This window comes from Symsagittifera roscoffensis, chromosome 2, assembly GCF_963678635.1.
Source record: "Symsagittifera roscoffensis chromosome 2, txSymRosc1.1, whole genome shotgun sequence".
Taxonomy (NCBI): Eukaryota; Metazoa; Xenacoelomorpha; order Acoela; family Convolutidae; genus Symsagittifera; species Symsagittifera roscoffensis.
The window spans coordinates 57,828,474-57,850,339 of NC_087063.1; the positions used below are offsets into that span (position 1 = coordinate 57,828,474).

Consider the following 21,866-nt stretch of genomic DNA (forward strand, 5'->3'; position numbering starts at 1 on the left):
TGATTATTTAGAGCTTTCAACAATGCCGTTATTGACAACGATATGCCGGTATTGAAAACAAAATTGACAACAATTTGCCATGATTGACACGGAAAAATTCAAATGCTCGGAAACAATGAAAAAGAAAACATAGCCGATAGACAGTTGGAAGAGTCATGAACAAAAGGAAACAAAAATACTGACTTAAATTTTGAAAAACTTCAATTTTCGAATTTCAAATTTAAAATATATGGCCTTATAGCTCTTTGAATTTCTATAACTATTTATGATTGAAACTTTTTCGATAAAATCAGCCCAATTTGAGAAAAATGGATCAATAGGTAAATTTTTTATTCAACTGGGAAACCTAAAACAAAATCCACTTTCGAAACTAGAATTCGATAAAGTTTTTCGTGACCTTTACACTTTTGCTGTTCGATAGTGGGGTTGGCCTTCCTTTTAACAAAAGAAATAATCTAAAATTTGAAAAATCAAAAATCATAAATTAAATTTGAGCCTCAACAAGACTTTTCCCGAAAAAAAAAACAAAAAATCACCAAGACTGATATAGAGTATTCACTACGTTCATGACTGTTAATAACGAGCTAAGATTCTGTCCAACTTTTGCATTGGCCTTTTCAAGAAATTGTTCTCTGAAAGTCGGTTGAGACCTATCACAGTTTACCGAACTTTTTTCAATTGATCTCTTGCTCTTTTAAATCAACTTTGTCTCTTTCTGCCTCTTTCAACAATTTGCCTCTTTCAACTATAGCTCGCTCATTCAAACATAAGTCGTTTTTGTTTTGTCCGTTTCGTTCGCACTTCATCCTCTGTAGTTACTCTCTAGTGTCCAGTAGCATGCAGATCTGTCGGCACTGGTGGAGACGAAGGTCAAGTCAGAGGGGTTCCAGCGACACTGGATCACTTTGTCCTCATGTTTGCCCACTATTACACTCTGGTGGGTGGAGCCTACGGAAGAAAGATGAACATGATTTGAAAACAAGCACTTGTCCATCGTTCATGTTCAATACAAAAGCAAAATGGCACGATAAAATACTCAAGGCAAGAACTCAACACGAAAATGTAATAATTCTAAATCCCAAAGCTTTTATGCCTTGAATTCTTCGTTTTCCCCCCTTTTACTGATATCAAAATCATCATTAACCATATTTTTTGTTGGTTGAGAAAACAAAGATTTTGCGAGAAAATCTCATGCAAATGTCATGTTTCAACTTTAACATTCCAAAAACCGCGAAGAAACAATGACAAGTCTACAAATTTCTACCTCCGCAATAGGTCACAGCCAATTTTGAGTCGTAAGACCCAGTGAGAAGATAGTTTGGATTAGAGGGCGCGAATCGCACTGATCTGACGTCACTCGAGTGGCAATCCAAAGTAGCCAGATGAGGAAACTGAGCCCTCCTGATGTCCAGTAGCACCACTTTGGCATCCTCGGTTCCAAAGGCCAGCAGAGTTCCGGCGCCATTGACCGAGACTGCACAAGCCGGAGAGGCTGCTACTAAAAAGGATCAACTGAACTTAGCAACTTTAAGGCAAAGTACAAATGTAGATCTGCGGGGTAATCGCAATAGCCTACAATTCAGAAAACTCCCATAACATGAAAACAACCAAAGAAAAGTCAGAACAGTTCCTATTTCCAGAAAACATTTTTAAAAATATGCAGAACTCTAAAAAGATCACTGTAAATATTGTTGAACGAGCGACCTCCGAATGTTTGCTGCAAACAATGAATGGCTATAGTGGTCTAACATGCTAGCGAGGGAATGTCAGTGTTGATGACGTGTGTGCACTTGCCACTCCTGATGTCCCACAGACGTACTGTCTTGTCCTGGGAGCCACTGCACAGATTGTGAGTTCCATACGAGAACAGGCTCAGTATAGGACCTAAACTTAGAGAAAGAGTTAATTGCAACTCCATCCGAAATTTTTAGGCTTTAAAATTAGCTGCTAATAAAATCAGTCAACTTTGCATGTCAGACCATCTAATTCCATTCCGAAAGCAATGCTATTTTTGATGAGCTAAAATACATCCCATATACCAGAAAACCAATGAGTCATATCCCACAAATTTGCTAGAATTATCAACTCTTGCTTTCGATACACTTTACAGCTGATATTTATAACCGTCCAGTAGAACTCGCTAGAAAACTTTCAGCAACCTGGGACAGCAAAGGAAGCCCAGATTTTTCGCCAATAAACCTACGGTAGCAATAAGCTTTCATATAACAAGCTTTACATTTTCCCCGTGTACTTGCTTTCTATTTTTAAGTTAGGTCGAGTATGGGGGCTATTCTCATGCGCGAAGGACCGAATGGGGAAAAATTCTCAACCAATTAACGCCCATTAAACTGTCCAAAAGTTACATTTTTTCAACTTACTTCTTTCGAATTTTTGAATACTGAGCTGATTGGTTGACAAAACTTTCGCGCATTCAGTCCTTCTCGGGTGAGGGATTCCCCGTCGAGCACAAAGATTTTAATCACCTGAGTGACCAGCGAATGCGTGCATGGCTTTGGCCTGTTGGCAGTCTGTGACATAGATGTTGCAGTCTCCTGCTCCCCCAGACACCAGGAGAGGGGAGCCCAAAATGACTCCACTGCCCGAAGAGGTGAAGACCACATCACGCACTGTGCCGTCGTGCATGGCCAACTCAATCTCCGAGCAGCCTCCTAAATTCAAGTTGAATTACAGATTGGGATAGACAGATATTCAGAGAGAGATATCGAATAATAAAGAATACAAGTTCTATTAATCGCTCAAATTTATCTGCTGAGTCATTGTGAAAATAAATAATTCGAACATCTTGGCAGTTTCTACCTAAAAATTGAACAGAACAACTCAAGATTCCCGCATTGATAAGCTGAAGGTTTTCGTTCAACCTTAAAATATCCTAGCCAAAAATGTATTTTACCTCTGAGCTGCTGTGTGATGGGGTCCACAGGTATGATTTTGATCATCTTGTCATTGGACCCAGTCGCAATCAACTCCCCTCCTAGACTCCAGTCCACACAGTAGATGGATCCCTTGTGCACATCCTTCTTGGACCAGAGAGGCTTCACTGGCGGCTTAGCTGACTGCTGCTTCTGAACACAAATTTGCTCATCAATACTGGATTCGAACACGTTTTTGTTATGGCCACACTGAAAGTAAATTTTCGCGCGATTTTTGGCATCTCAAATAATGTTCGTAGGCGGTGCTTTAAGTCAAGGTTCCGATTCGAAAACAAATAAGATTTACAAAAATTTTCTCGGTGTCGGGAAAAACTGACCTTTTTCAAGCTGATATTCAACTTCGATTTCACAAGAAGAGTGAGTGTCAAAAACTCACTTCCCACTTTATTTTGGAAGCATTGTAACTGGTTTTATCTACACAGAGGCAAAGCTGCGCTTCAAAAACACTGGCGAGAAAACGACAGCTTGATAAAGTGAAAGAGGAAAAGTTGAAATAAGCCTCAAATTAGTAAAACTTTTGCTACGTGTCGGACTCCAACCTGCGACCTCGAGAGTTGAAGTCTCAAGTTCTTCCCTTTCAGCCACGGACGCTTACAGATCTTCAAACACCAGCCAAAAAAATAGCAGAGAACAGATGCCACAAAAAGCAGATAACAGATGCTATCGCAATCCTAAATAGCCGGTACGATGTGAAAGAGCCTGAGTTAAGTTGATCAACTCTTAAAAAATGAACGATAAAAATTAGCCCTGACACAGCCTTTCCACTTAACAACTTTCATATGCATTCTTAACAGGTTTTTTGTAAAGATGGAGGTAAATTTAGTTAACAAAATCAATTCAATCGACCATTAATAACAATAATAATTGAAAATTCTTGAAAAAATAAGTTCATGATTAGAAACTTCCTCGTTTTTTTGTCAATGATTAAAATCAATGCAAATTCTAAAAATTCGAAATTCTTGCTAAATTGACAAAAACTCACATTTTATCCAAGTGTTTACCACAACTATCATGGTATTTAAAAATGGGAAATGTTGGAGGACATTTTAGATACAATTTTAAAAAACTTCATCTATTATTTGACGAATTTCATTCAATTTAGTGGAAGTACATTCTATAAGCCTTGAAAATGTTATCTAATTCTACTGCATTATCTAAATTATTTTTGACATAATTCTCTCATTCCTGCAGATTCTGATCTATTGAATTATCCTCTCCCAAGAAAAATTAAAAATTTCGAACTATTTTTTTCTATCTTTATTTTTTAAAATTTCGCTCACATTTTAATTGATTGATTGATTTAGATTAATATAGTGGCATTCTGTGCTAAATTCACAGCAGCTGGTCATACTTGTTTGATTTTATTGTTGGTCAAATTAGTACTTTATAAAATTAATCGACATATCTGCAGGTTGCGTGTTACGACTAAATTACCCTTGATGACATAATGAATCGAGGCAATATGCACTAAGGCACTTTTTAAATTGGAAACAATTTATCTCACCCTTATGCCGAATAAGAATCTTAATACACGTTATCTTAAGCGATCTTAATAGCGTAATTCTATTTACCTCCGGGTAGGCTGCTGAGTTGAAGTTGATGAACGTTGAGTTATTTGGGGAGGGGAACACTCTTAGCACCTTAGTGTTGGCACCCACAGCATACCCCACTCCATTGGGGTGGAACGCCACACTCCTCACTGCTTGTACATCATTTAAAACTACACTCTTCGTGAATGAGAGATCGTTGGTTGTATCTCTTTCGGATGGCCAGTTGTCGCCACCACCCAGAACTACATTGCTCTGGAAAAAATTAAGATCCGTTAATCAAAACAATCATCCATGAAGAATGAATAAAAAATTTTTAGTGGGTTGTGAAACATAACTACGTCTTCAATATACAAAGGCGAAGGAGCAGAGCTCCGCAAAGCTTGAAAAACAACGAAAAAAAACAGTTATCAATAAGTAATACATGATTCCAAATCTTTCACAAATTCCAAAAAAATCATTAAAGGCTATCGCTAGTGAACGGTTACTATCTTCAAATTTTGTCGTTTTTTTACGAGCACCAAGGACCACAGATTACACCGAGTCGAAGCTGCGCTTCGCAAACACTTGCGAGAAAACGACAAAAAAGCAGCTCTATAAAGTGAAAAAAGGGTGAAAATGAGACTTGAAAATGAAATAATCTGCTGTGGCGGCTTCGATCAGTAGATTTAGAGTACCCTTTCCTCGCATCTGCGCCACGGGCCCATGACAATTTACTAACACTAACCACAAATAGGGAAGCTACATTTGCTAAGAAATTGTCTATACAGCTAAATTGGCACCAGATTTTAATAGACACAAATTTTGCATGTAATATTATGGGATATACTAAACTAAAGGCCTCCACATTAATTTTGCATGTGAAAAATTTGAAAGCATGAAGCCAAATTATAAATTAATTATGCATTTCAAAAAAATAAATATTTTTATTACTGCACTGTTGTTTGAAACAACTTTTTTCAGTTCATTAGATAAATCAAAAATGCATCAACGGTGTTAACTTATAACTTATCGAATCTCAAAGCACATGCTACCAAATTCTGCAAAGGTGCTCCAAAAGTGGAAACAATATTGGCGACTAATGTTGAAAAAAAAAGAATAGTCGTACTATTACACGACGCTCGCAAGCGTTATTAATCTCATGAAAACTGACGATACACAACTTTCAATCACAGAAAGAGCAAAAAGTTCATGCAAGGTAACTTTCTCTTGAAAGTATCCAAAGGCCAATAAAAATAAACGTGAAAAATGATATTGAAACCAAATATATAATATTTCTTAAACCGAAATATTTAATATTAAATACCTTAAATATTGAATATTTACCTGAAGTATTTATTTTTAAAAAAACCGAAAAAAATCAAATTCCTGTTTAGGATGCTCCTCTCGGATGTATAAGGACGAAAACTTTGCATACAAAATAAGCAAAAATATAAGCATGTCTCATTTCACTCACATTATTTCTGTGATCTTGGTAGTTTATTTCTCCACTGAGTCTCTTCTGCTGTTGTTGTTCAGTCTGTGAGAGTGATGACTGTGATCTCTGTGGCTCATTGTTAGATTGTCGCACTCTCGGCACACTTCCACTTAGACCAGGTTTAGGAGTGCTCATCTTCAAAAATAATTGGTTGAACGGAACTTTTATTTATAGAGTTTAACCAAAACGTACGATCCTCCCGCCTCAAGAAAAAAAAATGAAATATGGAGCTCATGATAACTAAAACACAGAGGCGAAGTTGTACTTCGCATACACAAGCAAAATCTGAACGATAACGCTACTGGGAAAAATTGAATGAGTGAAACTCTGAGTCTACAAAATTTCTTAAGTGACGCACGCCAATTATGAGTCTACATAATTGCTTAGTGACGCAAGCCAAGTATAACGAATTAGCATTACCAGTCAAATTTAAAAAAAGAGATTTACCAACTAAGATTCCTCAATTTATAGAAAGAACGCATTTAAACTGGGATGCGAAAAATTCATTAAAAACATTCGACCCTGCCAAGGTTCGAACCCTCATTTTTTGTTTCGGGTCTCCTTCCCTAGCTCTACGCTGCCGATCCATGATAACTTGAAACTTAAGTGCTACTAGAGGCCCAGCTAAAGCTAGAGGTACCGGTTTGATATTTTTTGAGTGAATGTATTAATGCGGTATAGGATGAAGTAGATAGTTTAAAAAACTTAAGCTTTGGGCTTCACCCAAAACCTTGGTTGTTGCTCTATTAAAAAATGTGTGAAAAAATTTTCAATTTTCGAATTTTCCAGAAACATAATTCTTGTTCAAACTTTAATGCTTAGCAATTTATACACGGAGGCTTCTTACAACCTGTTGCCTTGATTAAAACTTTGATATCAGATTGAGTTGTTTTCTTGAAGTCAAAAGTTTATAAACGAACAAGACATCAAAACATTGACTCTTCTGAAAGCCACAACTTTTTTGTATTAGAAAAACTGAACGAGAGCAATTACACAGACGAGCTTCGTTCAACCCTTTCTTTCTTCATTGAGCTTAAAATTTCAGGTTTGAGATGGTAGTTTTCAGGACAATTGTAGAAAAACTGCAATAGACAAATTTTTGACTTCTGAAAAACTGCAAAAAAAATTGACTTTTCCGAGAGTCATTAGTATTTGTGTAAATAACTGGGCTTTTGAAGTGGAGCTTCCCACAACCCGTTCTCACTGAAACCAATATCTCAGATTCGGGAGGGTAGTTTCTGAGAAAAGACAAGTTTTAAAAAAAATAATAATTCGACTTTTCCTAGGGTCATAACTTTTTGTGTAAAATAAAAAAAAATTGGGCGTTATCACTGGTGCAAGGAGCTTCCCACAACCTTTTCTACCCAATGAACCCAAAACCGCGATATGCGTGGGTACTTTTCGAGAAAGTGTAAAATCCAAAAAATTGGGTTCAAAAATCCCCCACACACTTTTTCGAAGGCTGTAGAAGGTGGGGTAAGGTAAAAAGAGGATAGAGGAGTATGCAGGCACATAAGTGAGAGGCCGAACTTCCCATTAAAACCATTCTTTTGAAAACCGGCAGAGTATTTTGAGAAAAACAATAACTTTCCAAAGCGTCTCAAAAAATAAATAATAATACAAAAAAAAACCGATGCTATACATTTTCATCAGACCTGTTTTTATTAAATAGGATATAGAGGCCATTTTAAGCTTGAAATACGTTTTTGATATTTAATGAAAATTTTGTATTGATGCGGAAGGACAAGAGTAATTTCAAAAACAGACCTATAGCAAAGAAAAGTAAATCCCAATTTAATGACTTCAAAATCTGTTAATTTCACCAATTAAATCAAATTTCTTTAATAATGAAGTGATAACAAGAGTTTGTCAGGTTGAAAGATGCTTAAAACACTGCTCTTTAGATTTGGGTGGGTGATTTTCGGGTGGGTGAAGTTTCAAAAAAAAGGGTAAAAAAAATCGGAAATTTGACTTTTCCAAGCGTCATTACTTTTGGTTAAAAAACTTAGGCGAAATCGTTTATGCAGCGGAGCTTCCCACAACCCATTCTACTCCTTGAAACCAAAACCTCAGACATTAGGAGGGCATTTTTCAAAAAATCAGTTTGAAAAAACGGTCAAAAAATCGAAAATTTGATTTTTCGGAGCTTCGTAACTTTTTGGTTAAAAAATTTATGGGCGTTATCGTTTATGCAGGAGAGCTTCCTACAAACCGTTCTACCTATTGAAACCAAAACTGAGATTTGGAAAGTTAGTTTTCGATAAAAGTCAAAAAGTTTGAAAAAAAAACGGTCACAAAATCCAAAGTTTCAGAAAAAGAAAAATCGATAAGTTGACTATATTGAGGGTCATAAGTTTTTGTCTTAAAAAGATTTCGGCATAGCCGCTTATGCAGGGGATCTTCACGCAACCTGTTCTAACCATTGAACCCAAAATCGCAGATTTACGTGGCTAGTTTTTGAGAAAATGTATAAAATCCAAAAATGAAGGTAAAAAATTCACCCCACACATTTTCTCGAAGGCTGTAGAAAGTGGGGCAAGGTAAAAAAAACAGGATAGGGACTTATGCAAGAAAACAGTGGAGTGGCCGTACTTCTGAAAGTCGATGGAGTAGTTCTTGGGAAAACGAAAATTTTCCAAATCGTCTCAAAAAAATCATTAAAAAAACCCGATCCCATACATTTTCATAAAACCTGTTTTTATCACACAGGAATTTGTAGTATAATAGTTTGTGTTAATATCCTTAGCATTGGCTGTATTTAATAGCTGTTTATTGATCAAAATGAACCTTTCAAAATGAACACAATTGTCGCAACAATATTTGCGTCGCTACAATATAAGGGACTTAGGATGGAAAAAAAATTATTTCATACTATAACACAAGCTATGCTTGTGTAAATAGAACCACTCAAGGAAAAGTGGATTGTTGATGTTAGGTTAGTTCAAAGTTTCGCTCACCTGCATATTTTGGCTCTTCGTAGGTGTAACTTGTGAATCCATCTCCGTAAACTCTCGTCTCAGAAGACCCTCTCTAGTTCCCATATTCGGTTGTCGATTCCTATTTTTACCTTCACTGTTTGCATGTCTTAACGAATCATCTGCAATCGAGTTGTTCCGATCCACATTGAGATTCAGTCGCTCAAAAGAGCAGTCAATGGCTGATTGATTTGAACTAGTTTGGCTTTGGTTGTGATTTGGCGCCATGGAAGTACTGGCTCTAACTTGGAAACTGGACTGTCCAACTTTGAGCCCACTCTGGTTCATATCTCTCCATTTTGTGTTTCTTGGCGTTTCAAAATTGCTGTTCATTATTGCACTGTCTCCAGGCGGCGCGTAGCTTGGAGTGTTTGAAGCCTTAAACGATTTTTTTCCCCGAAAATCACCATTAAAAATATGTTCGTGAATACAAAAAATCATTCCAATAAAAGTTAAACTTCATTTATTGGTACCACTTCATAATTTTGATACAGGCTGTAATCTTTCAACAATCAATGTAACCACTCATGGTTTTTAAAATGCGGGGGAAAATGAGCTATAAGAAGTTGTACCTCCTCGTTGTCTTCTTCTATCGTCGAATGTAGTGGCTTGTAGCTGAAGTGAGCATAGGATTTAGACACATCTCTCGCTGGTGCACTCGAGTGTGGCATGAGGTACTGAATGTTTGGATGCTGCCCTGGCACACCGGACCTGTGGTAATCTAGGGGAGCTAGATTGCATACGTCTATTGACATGGAGAGTTTATCTGCTGTTTTGGGTCTCGCAGAGTTGAACCTAAACATTGTCTAATTATATGTTTATCAACGAATAACTAGCTTTAAGTTCAAGTTTTACTTGTCCCTTTTCGAAGTGCTTATTGCTCTACATAGAGTTGATCAAAAATATTATTACTTTCTATCGGTTCATTAACTAGAAATTTTAGGAAAAAAAGACTTTTTTAAGACGAGATGTTGGATGACGCTGAAATAAGAATTTAAACAGCAAAAAAGAACAAAAATTAAAATCGCAGTTCGATGAGATCACTTTGACAGACTCGCAGCTTCGTTTGATAGACTTCCGAGTGTAAAGATATATACTCACATTTCACAATTGGGACTTTTATTGAAATATGGTTGACATGCAATGGATTCATTGTAGTCGCCGGCTGTTTCGATTGTACTACAGCACGGCGAAGCTTGACTAAAAATCAAGAAAATCATGAAATAACTTATCAGTTGAAGAGTCAAATATTTAGCTTTTACATTGCTAATATAGCATGAAGGCACAATGAAGCAAATTGGAAGACAAAAGACAATGGGGATCAATGACTCTGTTATACCCTCAGCCGTTGGGTGAGGTATAATTAAGTTGTCAAGTCTATGCTAAACGCTGACTATGAAATGAGAAATAGAAAAGACTACGATGGTAACTTAAATTCATCGGTCTATGTTTAAGTCTGGATGACGCTGACCTCGAAGCATTTGAGAGACAGCGTTTCATAATAACTATTACATATGTTGTTAGGTATAGATAGATACTTATTTAATCCTCAGACTTCTATATGTATTATGTAATCATTTAGGTTTATAATATGTAAACATTACCAACTGGTAGTTTTAGCACCTGAGTGGACATTGTTTATATAGGAATGTTTTACTATGATATCCGTATGGATAACACTTCCCTCCTTTTAAGAAATTGAGTTCTCAATTTAAGCTTGATTTTCATCGTCCTCCTGCGAATTATCTTTGGCTTGTTCTCGCGTCTCCGCCGATTGTTGTTTATCGGTTTTAGTAATGTCAGTTGATCTCTGTTGTGGGGAAGGTTGATTTTCGTCTTCTTTCTCTCTCTGGAACGTCATTGAATTTCCTCGAATAGGACTAATCGATTGTAAGAAATTCATTGCTTCTTCAAAATCTTTACTGAAAGAGTCTTCAGTGATCTGCGGCTTGTCTAGAATATACCGCGAGCTTGTGGTTCTTTCAATTGTATGGGTCTTAGTCGTATTTCGGGTGTTCTCGGGCGTATCGCTACTCATCTGGACCTCTGTGCACACGATTTCATCTGATGACGCCAACGATGCTGTTTGGTGTGTCGTGTCCTCATTGTATTTTGTGATCTGGTTTTCGTCATTTTTGCCACTCGGATTGGAGGTGCTAAGTTTCGTCGGTGTAATTTCTTCCGTACTTGTGAGTTCGATGGTTGCTACTGTGAGTGGGGCGTCAGTGTTTGTTGAGATGTGTCCAATTGGGATGGCATTTCCGAATTTTCCGGCCAGCGTGCTTTTCCGTGATCTGGTTGATCGCCGTATTTCCGGTGATTTGGTTTCTGGTGTGGCCTTTAAGTCAATACGTTTTGCTGCAGGTTGTTGACTTGGAGATGGGGATTTATGGTCGAGCTCGTTATCCGATGAGAGTGAGATCGATGTATCACAGTCGAATTGGATGGTTGCGGAGTCGACTCTTGCTTTCTTCTTTGGGCTAACTGTTCTATGAGGTACTGCCTTTGCCGGGAGACGTTGCGTGAGCGATTTACTTCTGTCCCGGGCATTCCCTTGCTGTGTTGGTGTAAATGTAGCCAATAGTTTCTGTGGACCTAGGGCTCGTCGGTTCAATGTCTGCTGAAGTATCTCCTGTGTTGATTTTGGTGGTGGCTTTCTAGGGCTTTTTGCTGAATTGTTTGATGCTCCTCCTTGTGCCCCTGTGCTAGTCGTCTTTTTCTCTAAAATACGCGGTTTAGCTCTTGGTAGGTGTTTATACGCGACAAAGTCCTTTAGTGCCGCTGGTCTACACTTTCCATAGACCCTTGGATCTGGTATGAATGCAAGACCGTCATGCCTAATTACCCTAGGTTGTTTCCCATCTTCCCGTATCCACGCAGTGTGTGGAGAGTAATTAATTATTGCGCCGTTTTCGATAATTTTGAACTGCGCCCCAAATGTTCCCGGATTTTTTGTTTTTCTTGCAATTGTCCCCGTTTTCCTAGCAATTTGTTCGAGGCGTAGTCCTGTTTTAGGATTAACGGTATGTGCTGGACCTTTAAAACGATCCTTTAGAAATATTAATGGGGCATTTCGTAATTTTTCTTTTTCTTGTGATGTTAATAATCTTATGGGGTTACGAGTTCTTAGTTTATCGAAATCATTAGATTTTTCTTTTAGAAAGGTTTTTTGAAATGATCTGGCTTCATAAGGCTTATTCGTCAAAGGTAGGTGCGCACCTATTGGGAATTTTTGGAGTAGCCTCCTGTCGAATTCCTCATCACTGCTGTCTAATGTTACTGCCTCCGTGTGTGTATCTGCATCCGGCTGGTTCTGTGCTCTACGTTTTCCTGAGTGTGTTTGTGTGTGTCGATTACCTTCGGTAGCACTTTTATCCGCGACAGTTTGTGCTGGTGGGGCCGGGTTGAATGTTGGTTCCGGAACGTATTGGTGCTCAGGTTTGTATTTCAGGTCTAGTTCATCCTCGCTGTTTATATCCCGGTTCCACATTGATTCCGCCGACAACGCTGGTTTTGCAAGTACTTTTTCGTCTAAACATGACAATTTAGTATTTTCCCATGAAAGGTTTGACAATTTAGGCGATGTGCTGAGGTTACTTATGGGGGTGTTAGCTTTTCTACCGTAGTGAGATTCAAACGGTGTAACTTTTGTAGAAGAGTTAGGTGTAATACGGAGGGTTTTTATTAATTCAGCTACGTCCGATGCTAACTTATATGGACGATTTGTTTTGTCAATTTTCATTATCGCTAGTCGTGATTTTAATGTTCGTATGAGCCTTTCGACCATGCCTATCGCTCTGTGGTCGTCCACCGGTGCGAAAATCAGTTTTATATTGTGAGATTTACAATATATAAGGAACTTTTTGGCTCTGAAACCTTGTGCTTGGTCACATCTGATAGCACGGGGTACACCTTGGTTGACAATGTGATTTTGCATAAAACGGATGATTGTATCCGCTTTGTTATTGGTAACAACTTTTGCATACGGAAAGCGTGAAAAGCGATCGACACCCACCAATATATAAACCTCCTTATCATTTTCGTCTGGTAAGGGTCCTGCGAAATCCAATTGGATTTCCTCATTTGGTTCTACTACCGCGTCCAATGTTGTGAAGTGTTGTTTACCCGAGATAACCTTAAAGTTCTTACCCTTTTCCCGACAGCTTTTACAGTTTTGCGCCATTGAGACGATGTCTCTGTGAATGAACGGATACCACACATGCTTCGCTGCTTCTAGCATTCCCCCTTGTCCTGGGTGTGTGAGGTGTAAAGCATCCATCAGTGTAGGCCTCAGTTGTTTCGGTATGACGACGCGGTCGTCGTAGAGGAGAATGTTGTCCCTGACTGATAGTCGATGCCTGACATTGTAGAAATAAGGGCCGTAGCAGCTTTTGATTGAGTCCCACTTTTGTTGCTTAACCATTGTTAAGAGTGGTGATAAATTCCTATCTCGTTTAGTAGCGGCTGCTAGGAAACTTATGTCCATCACCTTCCGTAAATTTTTCCGGAACATTGGGGTGTCTTCGTCTTCTATGCTGGCGATAGTTTGGCTCTCCGTGTCCTGTTTTGATGACTGGTTGTTGTCGGTTTGGGTTTGATGGTCTGTGTCAGGGTATTGATCTTTTTCCAGTGTCTGGCAAATGGCATCAGCTTTCTTGGATTCGATTCTGTTGAATGTGAAGCTGTTTGTAGAGGGTATGACTTGATGTGTCACGTCACTGAATGTAAGTTCTGGTGGAGGGGGTTTCGATAGAAGTGCATTAAACGATGCGTAATTTATGGGAGAGAACGTGAGTTGGGTTTGGGCTGCGGTATGTGCTTTCCTTGTTATGCGGCGAAAGGGTGGTAAAGTCATGCCTTGTTGCAATTGTCTACTCATGTTGTTTTGAATTTTTAAGTTTGAGCTGTTTGAAATTGAGTTAATTTGAGATCGACTTGATTTGAACAATTGACTACGCAGAGTGAATGCAGTTTGTGTTTGAATCGAATTTGAACGTGCGAAGTTCTCGTTCCGGTCGAGCTTTTTGGTGCCTGTATAATTAGCCGTTTTGACATTATTCCAAGCGGCGTTAATACTACTGCTATCTTGGAATTCTACGCATTTTACGAGATCATCAATTAGTGCTACTACGAAATTTTCATCCCAGTACGCGGGGGGTTGAGGTTTTCCGACCGGGTGTCGTGAGATGTAGTCAATGAGACCCATTTTACTACCAGCTAGGTGGTGTATGTCAAAATCGAATGGAATGAGTCGATCAATCCATCTGGTTAACCGACTTTGATAGGTTTTATTTCCCCTATTACTTTTTAATGCACCAACTAATGCTTGATGGTCCGTTATTAAAGTAAAACGTCTGCCGTATAAGTAGTACTTGAAGTGCTCAATGGCCCATACTGCGGCTAGAAGTTCGAGTTCGTTTACCGAGTATTTTTGTTCACATGAATTTAGGAAACGTGATGCATACGCAATTGTGGCCCAACCGTCCGGTGTGTTTTGTTCCAGGGCCGCGCCTATACCTTCGCGGCTGGCATCACAGACAATTCGGGTGTCTCGGTCCGTTACAAAATGTCTGTTTTCTGTTATGTTCTTTACTGCATTTAAAACATTTTTGAAAGCTTTCCCGTTTTCTTCATTCCACTGGAAATTAAATTTATTTGCTGTTGATAGCAGTGGTCTAAGGGGATTACATAACTGAGCTAAGTTTGGAATGAATTTGTTTAGGTGATGAACTGAACCCATGAAACTTTTCAATTGTTTGAATGTTTTTGGATGAGGTAGGTTTATGATTGCGTCCGTTTTCTTATGGATAGGTATGGTGCCGTGTTCGTTTATGGTAAATCCCAACCATTCTACTTCCCTACAACCAAATTTACACTTATCGATTGAAATAGCCATGTTTTCCGTATCTAGTTTGGTCAGAACTTTTGTTAATTTTTCAATATGTTTTTCTTTCGTGCCATGGGATATTATTAAAATATCGTCTAGAAACGCGAAAGTGTCCTTCTCGTTGTTGAGTGTCAGATCAATGGCTTTCTGAAATTCTGCGGGCATATCAGTTAGCCCGTAGAAACCGGTTTGGAACTGATATGTTCCCGTTGCTTTTCCTCCAATTATGCTGAAGTTACACTGCGTACGGGTTGGTTCGTCTAGTGGTAGTTGACTGTACGCGTATCGTAGATCTATTGTTGAGAAATACGTCGTTCCTGGCTTGTTTGTACCTTCTTGTGCCGATTGTGCTATATTGTCTAACAGAACGTCAATATTGGGCATCTGGTACTTATTTTTTTGTGGATCGATTTATTTATTTGTTTTGAGTCCATGGCTAATTTAATTGATCCATCCTTTTTAACAGTAATGACGATAGGGCTTATGAATTGGTTGTCGTTACATTTTTCAAGTCGAGTGATGTGACCTTGATCGATTAATGATCTAACTTCGTGTTCCACCTTTTCTTGTATATGAATGGGAATTCGACGCCCCCGTTGTTGCAAGGCTTTGAAATCCGATAAAAATTGTGTATGGACCATATGGTTTTTTGAACGTCCAATTCGTGTACACAATCCCGGATAAGTATTTCTGACCCACGTCGCAATTTGTGTGTCTGAATTTTCAATACTATTAACATGACATACTGACTCACCAGCTGGTTTTCTTTCTTGGTGTAGCTGGATGCCAATTTGTGGGAGAAGATTCCGCCCCAAAATGTTCGCCCGCCTGTCGTCCACCACAATGAAGGATGCTGTGTGGATTGTCCAACCTCCTGATTCAATTGGGGCGGTTAGTCTGCCAAGAGATGGGATTTTATAGCCATTGTAGCATACCATTCTGTTAGCTTCGTCATCCTCTCTCATTCTTGTTTTTACTGCTGATTTTACTGTTGTGGCCAGAAGGTTGGCTGTTTTTTCGTTTACGAACGATGTTGGTGATCCTGTGTCGGCAATAAAAACGATGTTGTTTTTCTCCGAGCGGACCCTTATCAGGTGTCCTTTGAGATCTGTGTCCAATAGTTCTTCTGCCCGTCTTGGTTCAAAATTTATCCAGTTTGTCGATGTATCGTCCGGATGGATTAACTCCCACCCTGGTATGACGTCACCCGCTTGTAGGTAATTAACGTATGCTGTCATATCCGTATCTTGAAGGTCTTGTTGTTCTTGGTTTTCTTCCTGGATTGCATTGACCTCACTTGATTTGCAAAGTCTAGCGAAATGGCCCCTTTTAGTGCATTTGTTGCAGATTTTATCACGTGCCGGACATTGGGCTAAGTGATTTCCTGAGAAAGCATTTCCACATTTGAAACAATCTTTCTTTTGTCCAGTTTTCTCAGGATAGTTTCTGGACGTTTGTCCTCCTCTACTGCGTCCACCTCGCTGATGCGCTTTAAATCCTCCCCGCTTGTGAACGAAATTTACCGGTTCAGATTTAATATTTGGCATTCCGGGATGATTATTTGTCGTTCCCTGTTTTCTAATATAAACCTGGTTCTCGAGGCCTCTTTCACGTTTTATTGCGTAGTCCAAAGCTTGTTCGGGAGTTTTTGTTTCGGCCAGAAGGTCTTTTTGAACTTCGTCGTTTGACATGTGTGCTATAAATAGGTCTCTGACGATCTCGGATTCGAGACTAACATCGTTGCATGCCGTGCATTTAAAATTTCCTTTTACCACCAGTTCCGTAAGTCCGCAGTGGAATTCTTCCAGAGATTCTGTTTTTCCCTGTTTGCGTGTGAACGCTTCGTAACGATCGAAGGTTACGTTGCGTTCTTTAACAAATAGTTGCTTAAGGAGTTTCCAAAACTCTCTGGTTGAGGTGTCTTGAATTCTGAGATTTGGATAATATTGGGTAACTCGTCTTTGGCCCTCCGTCCCCAAACACAAGTATATGTAACTTCTGCATTTGATATCGGCTTCCTCCCATGGTATGCCGTCGACTGTGGGGCCAAGATTATCCAAGTGTTGACATTGGTTTTCCCATGTTACACGTTTCTCTTGGTTTCGAAGGTTTCGATCGCGTATTTGTTTGTCTGTTTCTCCGTCTATGGGGAGCTCGTATCCTGGTTCCTGGGGTTTTCGAACAGCTGGGGGGTTATTTAGAAGCTTGTTCAAATTCATTCCATCTTTGGCGATGATACCAAGAAACAGTTGCTGGTTCCATTTGTCCCACTCTATTGGTGGTTCCGCGGACGCTTTTTGCCAAAAGGGTGTAATCCCCAATGGATTTTTGGTGACTGCTGGCTGCGCCATGTTATACCCTCAGCCGTTGGGTGAGGTATAATTAAGTTGTCAAGTCTATGCTAAACGCTGACTATGAAATGAGAAATAGAAAAGACTACGATGGTAACTTAAATTCATCGGTCTATGTTTAAGTCTGGATGACGCTGACCTCGAAGCATTTGAGAGACAGCGTTTCATAATAACTATTACATATGTTGTTAGGTATAGATAGATACTTATTTAATCCTCAGACTTCTATATGTATTATGTAATCATTTAGGTTTATAATATGTAAACATTACCAACTGGTAGTTTTAGCACCTGAGTGGACATTGTTTATATAGGAATGTTTTACTATGATATCCGTATGGATAACAGACTCATTTACCCCTTGTGACATCTAGTAACAACTCAGAGTCGTAATCGAATCGTAAGAGAGAAAATAACACAAACGAATAGATGACATGTCATTAGTTTGCTCCCTTAATAGAATAGAATCAATTCAGTGCCAAGCAGATCATTATTTCAACATAAATATGTTTAGCCACCATCTGTAATATTCTACCTTGTGATTGGACTGGGAAAACTTTTCGTGAAACCCGGTGTCAACTGGGCCGGGGTGGGAGTCAACAATATCTGTTCGAACCAACTAGCAGTGGGTGGCTTTACAATCTTGCCCACATTCACAGTTAGGTCTCTCTGCTCGAAGGGGGCACTGAACACCTGTTGAGGAACACACTCGTCCAGCCAAGAGATGAGACTCGGGTCTCCTTCCGAGTGGAGACTGCTGCGAAGAACGTTCACACCTGAGCAAGTGCAACGAGGTTACCATGGAAGCCCCCCACGCCCACACTTTCATGATACTTCACTTACTTAGTTCAATATAATTTTTTACTTGATTAGAACAATAACACAGATATCTTCTACTACTTTTTCTCAATACATCTCGATAGCCCGCTAACGCCTCATTTTGGTGGTCTCCAAAGATGTGCATTTACCCTTCTTCAAAACTAATATAACGTTATGTCCACTTGCTTGCCCTACGCCCTTTGATCGCCGTCTGATTTTGTGAATTGACCAGAGTACAAGGAATAGTTCATCATCCATTAACCAGATAAAGATTCAGATCAGAAGTTGGTCAAGATACAATTTGAACCGAAAAGAGGGTTTGGACATTTTGGGTTTATTAACCTGCAAAAACATCTGCTGGTTTCACTGTGGACTGCTTCTCCGGCATAGAAGAGGAGTCTCTACTCTGTTTCATATCAACTGGAGTTGCGACTGCTTTGCTCTGACAGTAGTCCAGACATGATTCGTACATCAATCCATGAACTACAATTTGCATCAATCGGTCCTGGGAGGCCGTGAAATCTTCTAAGGAGAGATTCGAATCAGCTGGGAGAATTTTCTCGACTACCGGTCGCAACTGCAATAAATTTTAGCTTTAGAAAATCCTGAATAATGCAATTTTAATCAGCACTAGACCCATCTAGAAATTGTTCAAATACAAATGAAGTGTATGAAATGAGATGAAACAACAGCATAAAATCGTTGAAGCCTGATATTCAGTAAATGTAAAAACTTTTTTTATGGTTTGTTTAAACCAGTTTGTTTCAATTTGATCATGTGAAATGAGGGTCCATAGCCTTGAAAAATAGATGATTACCTTTTGATACCTAAAGAGTGAAAACGAAACTTTAACTTTCAATTCAACTAATTTCCTAGTCAAATAAGGACAACCAGCTATTGTAGAAGTAGGGCACATTTCTGATCACATCAATCTAAGTTATCTAATTCAAAAATACGAAAAATTTCATGGTTTTTCACTAAGTTTCTGTAGAGGGTAAAACTCAGTATCTCATCTGCTCTTCAATGAATTATGCCGTATCAGAACATCGTGTCCTAGACATTTATGTCCCGGCAAAAACAGTCCAATATGCAAAAAGTGTCCAAGACATTTGGTTCCCAGACAAAATTTTCCCAAAACTGTCCGGGCTATTGCCACACTAGTTATTGACCGAATTTTTTGAATAAGCTCTATAGGAGGGATTAAAAATCTCAACAGGTTGGGTTAAAACGATAAAGCCACGCAACAGCAATTAGACCAGAAATTACTTTGAGCAGCATTTTAGAGACAAAGTTAACGTAGGACTCAAATCATTTAAACATACCTACACAATTATCGCTAAATTGATAATGTTGCGAAACGTAGACACGAGAGATCATAAAGTCATTGTTCTTGCTCTCTAGTTCGTGTTGGCAATGTAAATTCTATGACAAATAAAAACAACGATATGCTAGTTTATGATGCATAAGCAAATTTCAAACCTCGAGTTCTAACAGACACCTCAATTTAATGGCGATGAGTTTTATCAAAATGCAATGGCCGTGTACGCGCTTTCCAAGATAACATCACCATCATAAATGATCACAGTCATTTTCCCGATATTGAAAAACGAAGAACCATGACAGCTCTCGAAACGAGAGCATTTATTGCAGATAAGCCACCACGTCAAATAACTCTTTCCGTCCAAAGAAACATCAACAGAGAGACTGCAGCAGTAATCCCGAGCAGTTCGGCCAACCAGAGGACGGTTAAAACAAGAAAAACGGCCCAGAATGCGCGAACCCTAATCCTTAACTGATTTTGAACTGCCAGAGTTGCTGAAAGTGACACACGAGGGCGAGCGTTTCCTTAATTTTGACTCTGGACCTAATGATACCAAGCGAATAATGGTTTCCTCCAATCTTCCAGGACTCGACCTTCTCAGTGGCATTTTCAAATTTTGACCAAATTACGAAAACTTTTTGTCGGACCGGATTTTTGAACTTCAGAACTTTTGACCTTGAAACCAATGACTTCATCGCTCAGCCAAACGCGCTTTTAAAACTCAAAGTGTTCTTGAAAGTTTTGTCTTTTTTTGAATGTTCTGTGGCTAACTGGTAAGCATAGAATCAGCGATTAAACAACCTTGAAAGAACCAAGTATTAAAGATCACAAGGTCAAATCAAAGAATTTAATTTTGCAAAACAATTTCGGACAATTTTGTCTGGGACATAAATATCTGGTACATTTTTATAATTTCGGACTGTTTTGTCAAGGACACAAATGTCTGGGACACAAATGTCCATGCACCGAATTATGCAGACCAGTTTTTGTTGACGCAGAACATTTATGAACGTTATTTTCTAAATGATAGGAATCACGGCTGTAGGGGTCTAAACATAATACCATAACCAAGATCTAACTTGATTTGTGATTTTAATAGTGATCGGAACAGTTGAACTCTTTTCCAAATAGAAGGTAATATATAAAAACCAGGTATAATGGTTATGGCTTTTCTTTTCTAGAAATCTAATACTCTAAGCACGACAAATTGGCAATTTTTACATTTCAGTTACACTCGCTCTGCAAATCTTGTTAAGATTTGAGAATTATCGGACATACTCATTTCCCTATAATAATTACCAAGTCAAAGCACTGCAACCTTGCCGAGCTAGGATTCCAATTTTTGAAATCAGGATGATCTGACAGTTTCTGGACAGTCAGAAGCAGACAGAGTGAGTTGTACTCTTCCCTAGAGGGACAAATTCGTTCCATACTGTGGAGACAAGCCACCACTTCGTCGATGTTGAACTCCTCGAGGAATGATTGCGATCCCTGAGTGCCTCCCAGGCCGCCCCCGACTAGATCCTTTTCGTTTTTCATGCATAGCATCTCTAGGTACCGTTCGCGAAGGATGACGAAACGACAATAGTTATATCTCTCTTCACTAGCAGTCTCCAGAGGCTAAAACAGCGATACAAATAAACATAATGCAACTTAAAATTTCTATTATGAAATAGCTTTTTAATCTCGATGGTTGGCTAATTTAACTTCAATATCACCCGAATATTAACGATCAGAATTGAAATCTAACTGAGTGACAGCTCACACAGAAATCATAATAAATTGGTCTGCTAGAAGTTTCTAGCGTCTTTACGAGCTCAAATGACATATTGTAACTCAACCCCGGGAATCTCGACACAAAAGAAATTCATGATTCTCAAAAAAATAGTCACCTGGTTGTCATATATAACGAACAGCAGATCGTTTTAAAGAGTCCACCAGTTTTATTTATAAGTTAAGAATCTATTAAGTATTTATCTATCTCGTGAAAACATTAACAGATGATGATACCTGAATAAACTGTAGCACATCCTCCCATTGGCCATCTAACACCAGGTGTCTCAAAAACAGCACATCGTCCGAAAACAGCCCATTGACCAGGCCACTTTCCCTTTCTAGAGCTCGCATCGTAATGTGAAATCCTCTCGCATTTAGGAACTCCAGAATAATCTTAACTACTTCGGCTTCTTTTAAATTCAACATGGTCCGTTCTGGGGTGTCACCATTTTCGCTCAGAGCAGCTGACACTTGTTTTTCCGGCATTTTATCGACAAGCTTAAGAGTTGACCAGTGTTAGATTCGTCGAAACCCGAAACCTGATTGTTTGGAATTATTTCGGAAACAAGGCCGAAACTAAAAGGGAAAGTCAGAGCATTTTGAATTTGGAAGCCGCCCCTAAAGCCAGTCACATTTGCTCAAATTTGAGACATAATAGCATCTGAAAAAAATCGTTCTAGATAAGGCACAATGCTATTCATCAAGTCAATAAAAACTAAGCGAGGGGATATGATTACTTCTGAATAATCCATTCAAAAATCA

General features: G+C 38.9%; 1 protein-coding gene across 1 annotated transcript; it reads right to left on the bottom strand.

Moving 5' to 3' along the window:
* Positions 1–653: 653 nt before the first annotated feature.
* Positions 654–21,782, bottom strand: LOC134839378 (WD repeat-containing protein 47-like). Its single transcript, XM_063854906.1, has 13 exons — positions 21,339–21,782; positions 20,628–20,948; positions 18,350–18,584; positions 17,724–17,964; positions 9,523–9,745; positions 8,933–9,328; positions 5,955–6,110; positions 4,523–4,753; positions 2,912–3,083; positions 2,484–2,669; positions 1,750–1,884; positions 1,265–1,498; positions 654–948 (listed from the first exon to the last, which is right to left on the bottom strand). The coding sequence occupies exons 1-13, from the start codon at positions 21,588–21,590 to the stop codon at positions 803–805; spliced, it is 2,928 nt and encodes a 975-aa protein (XP_063710976.1). The 5' UTR covers positions 21,591–21,782; the 3' UTR covers positions 654–802.
* Between the last annotated feature and the right edge of the window lie 84 nt (positions 21,783–21,866).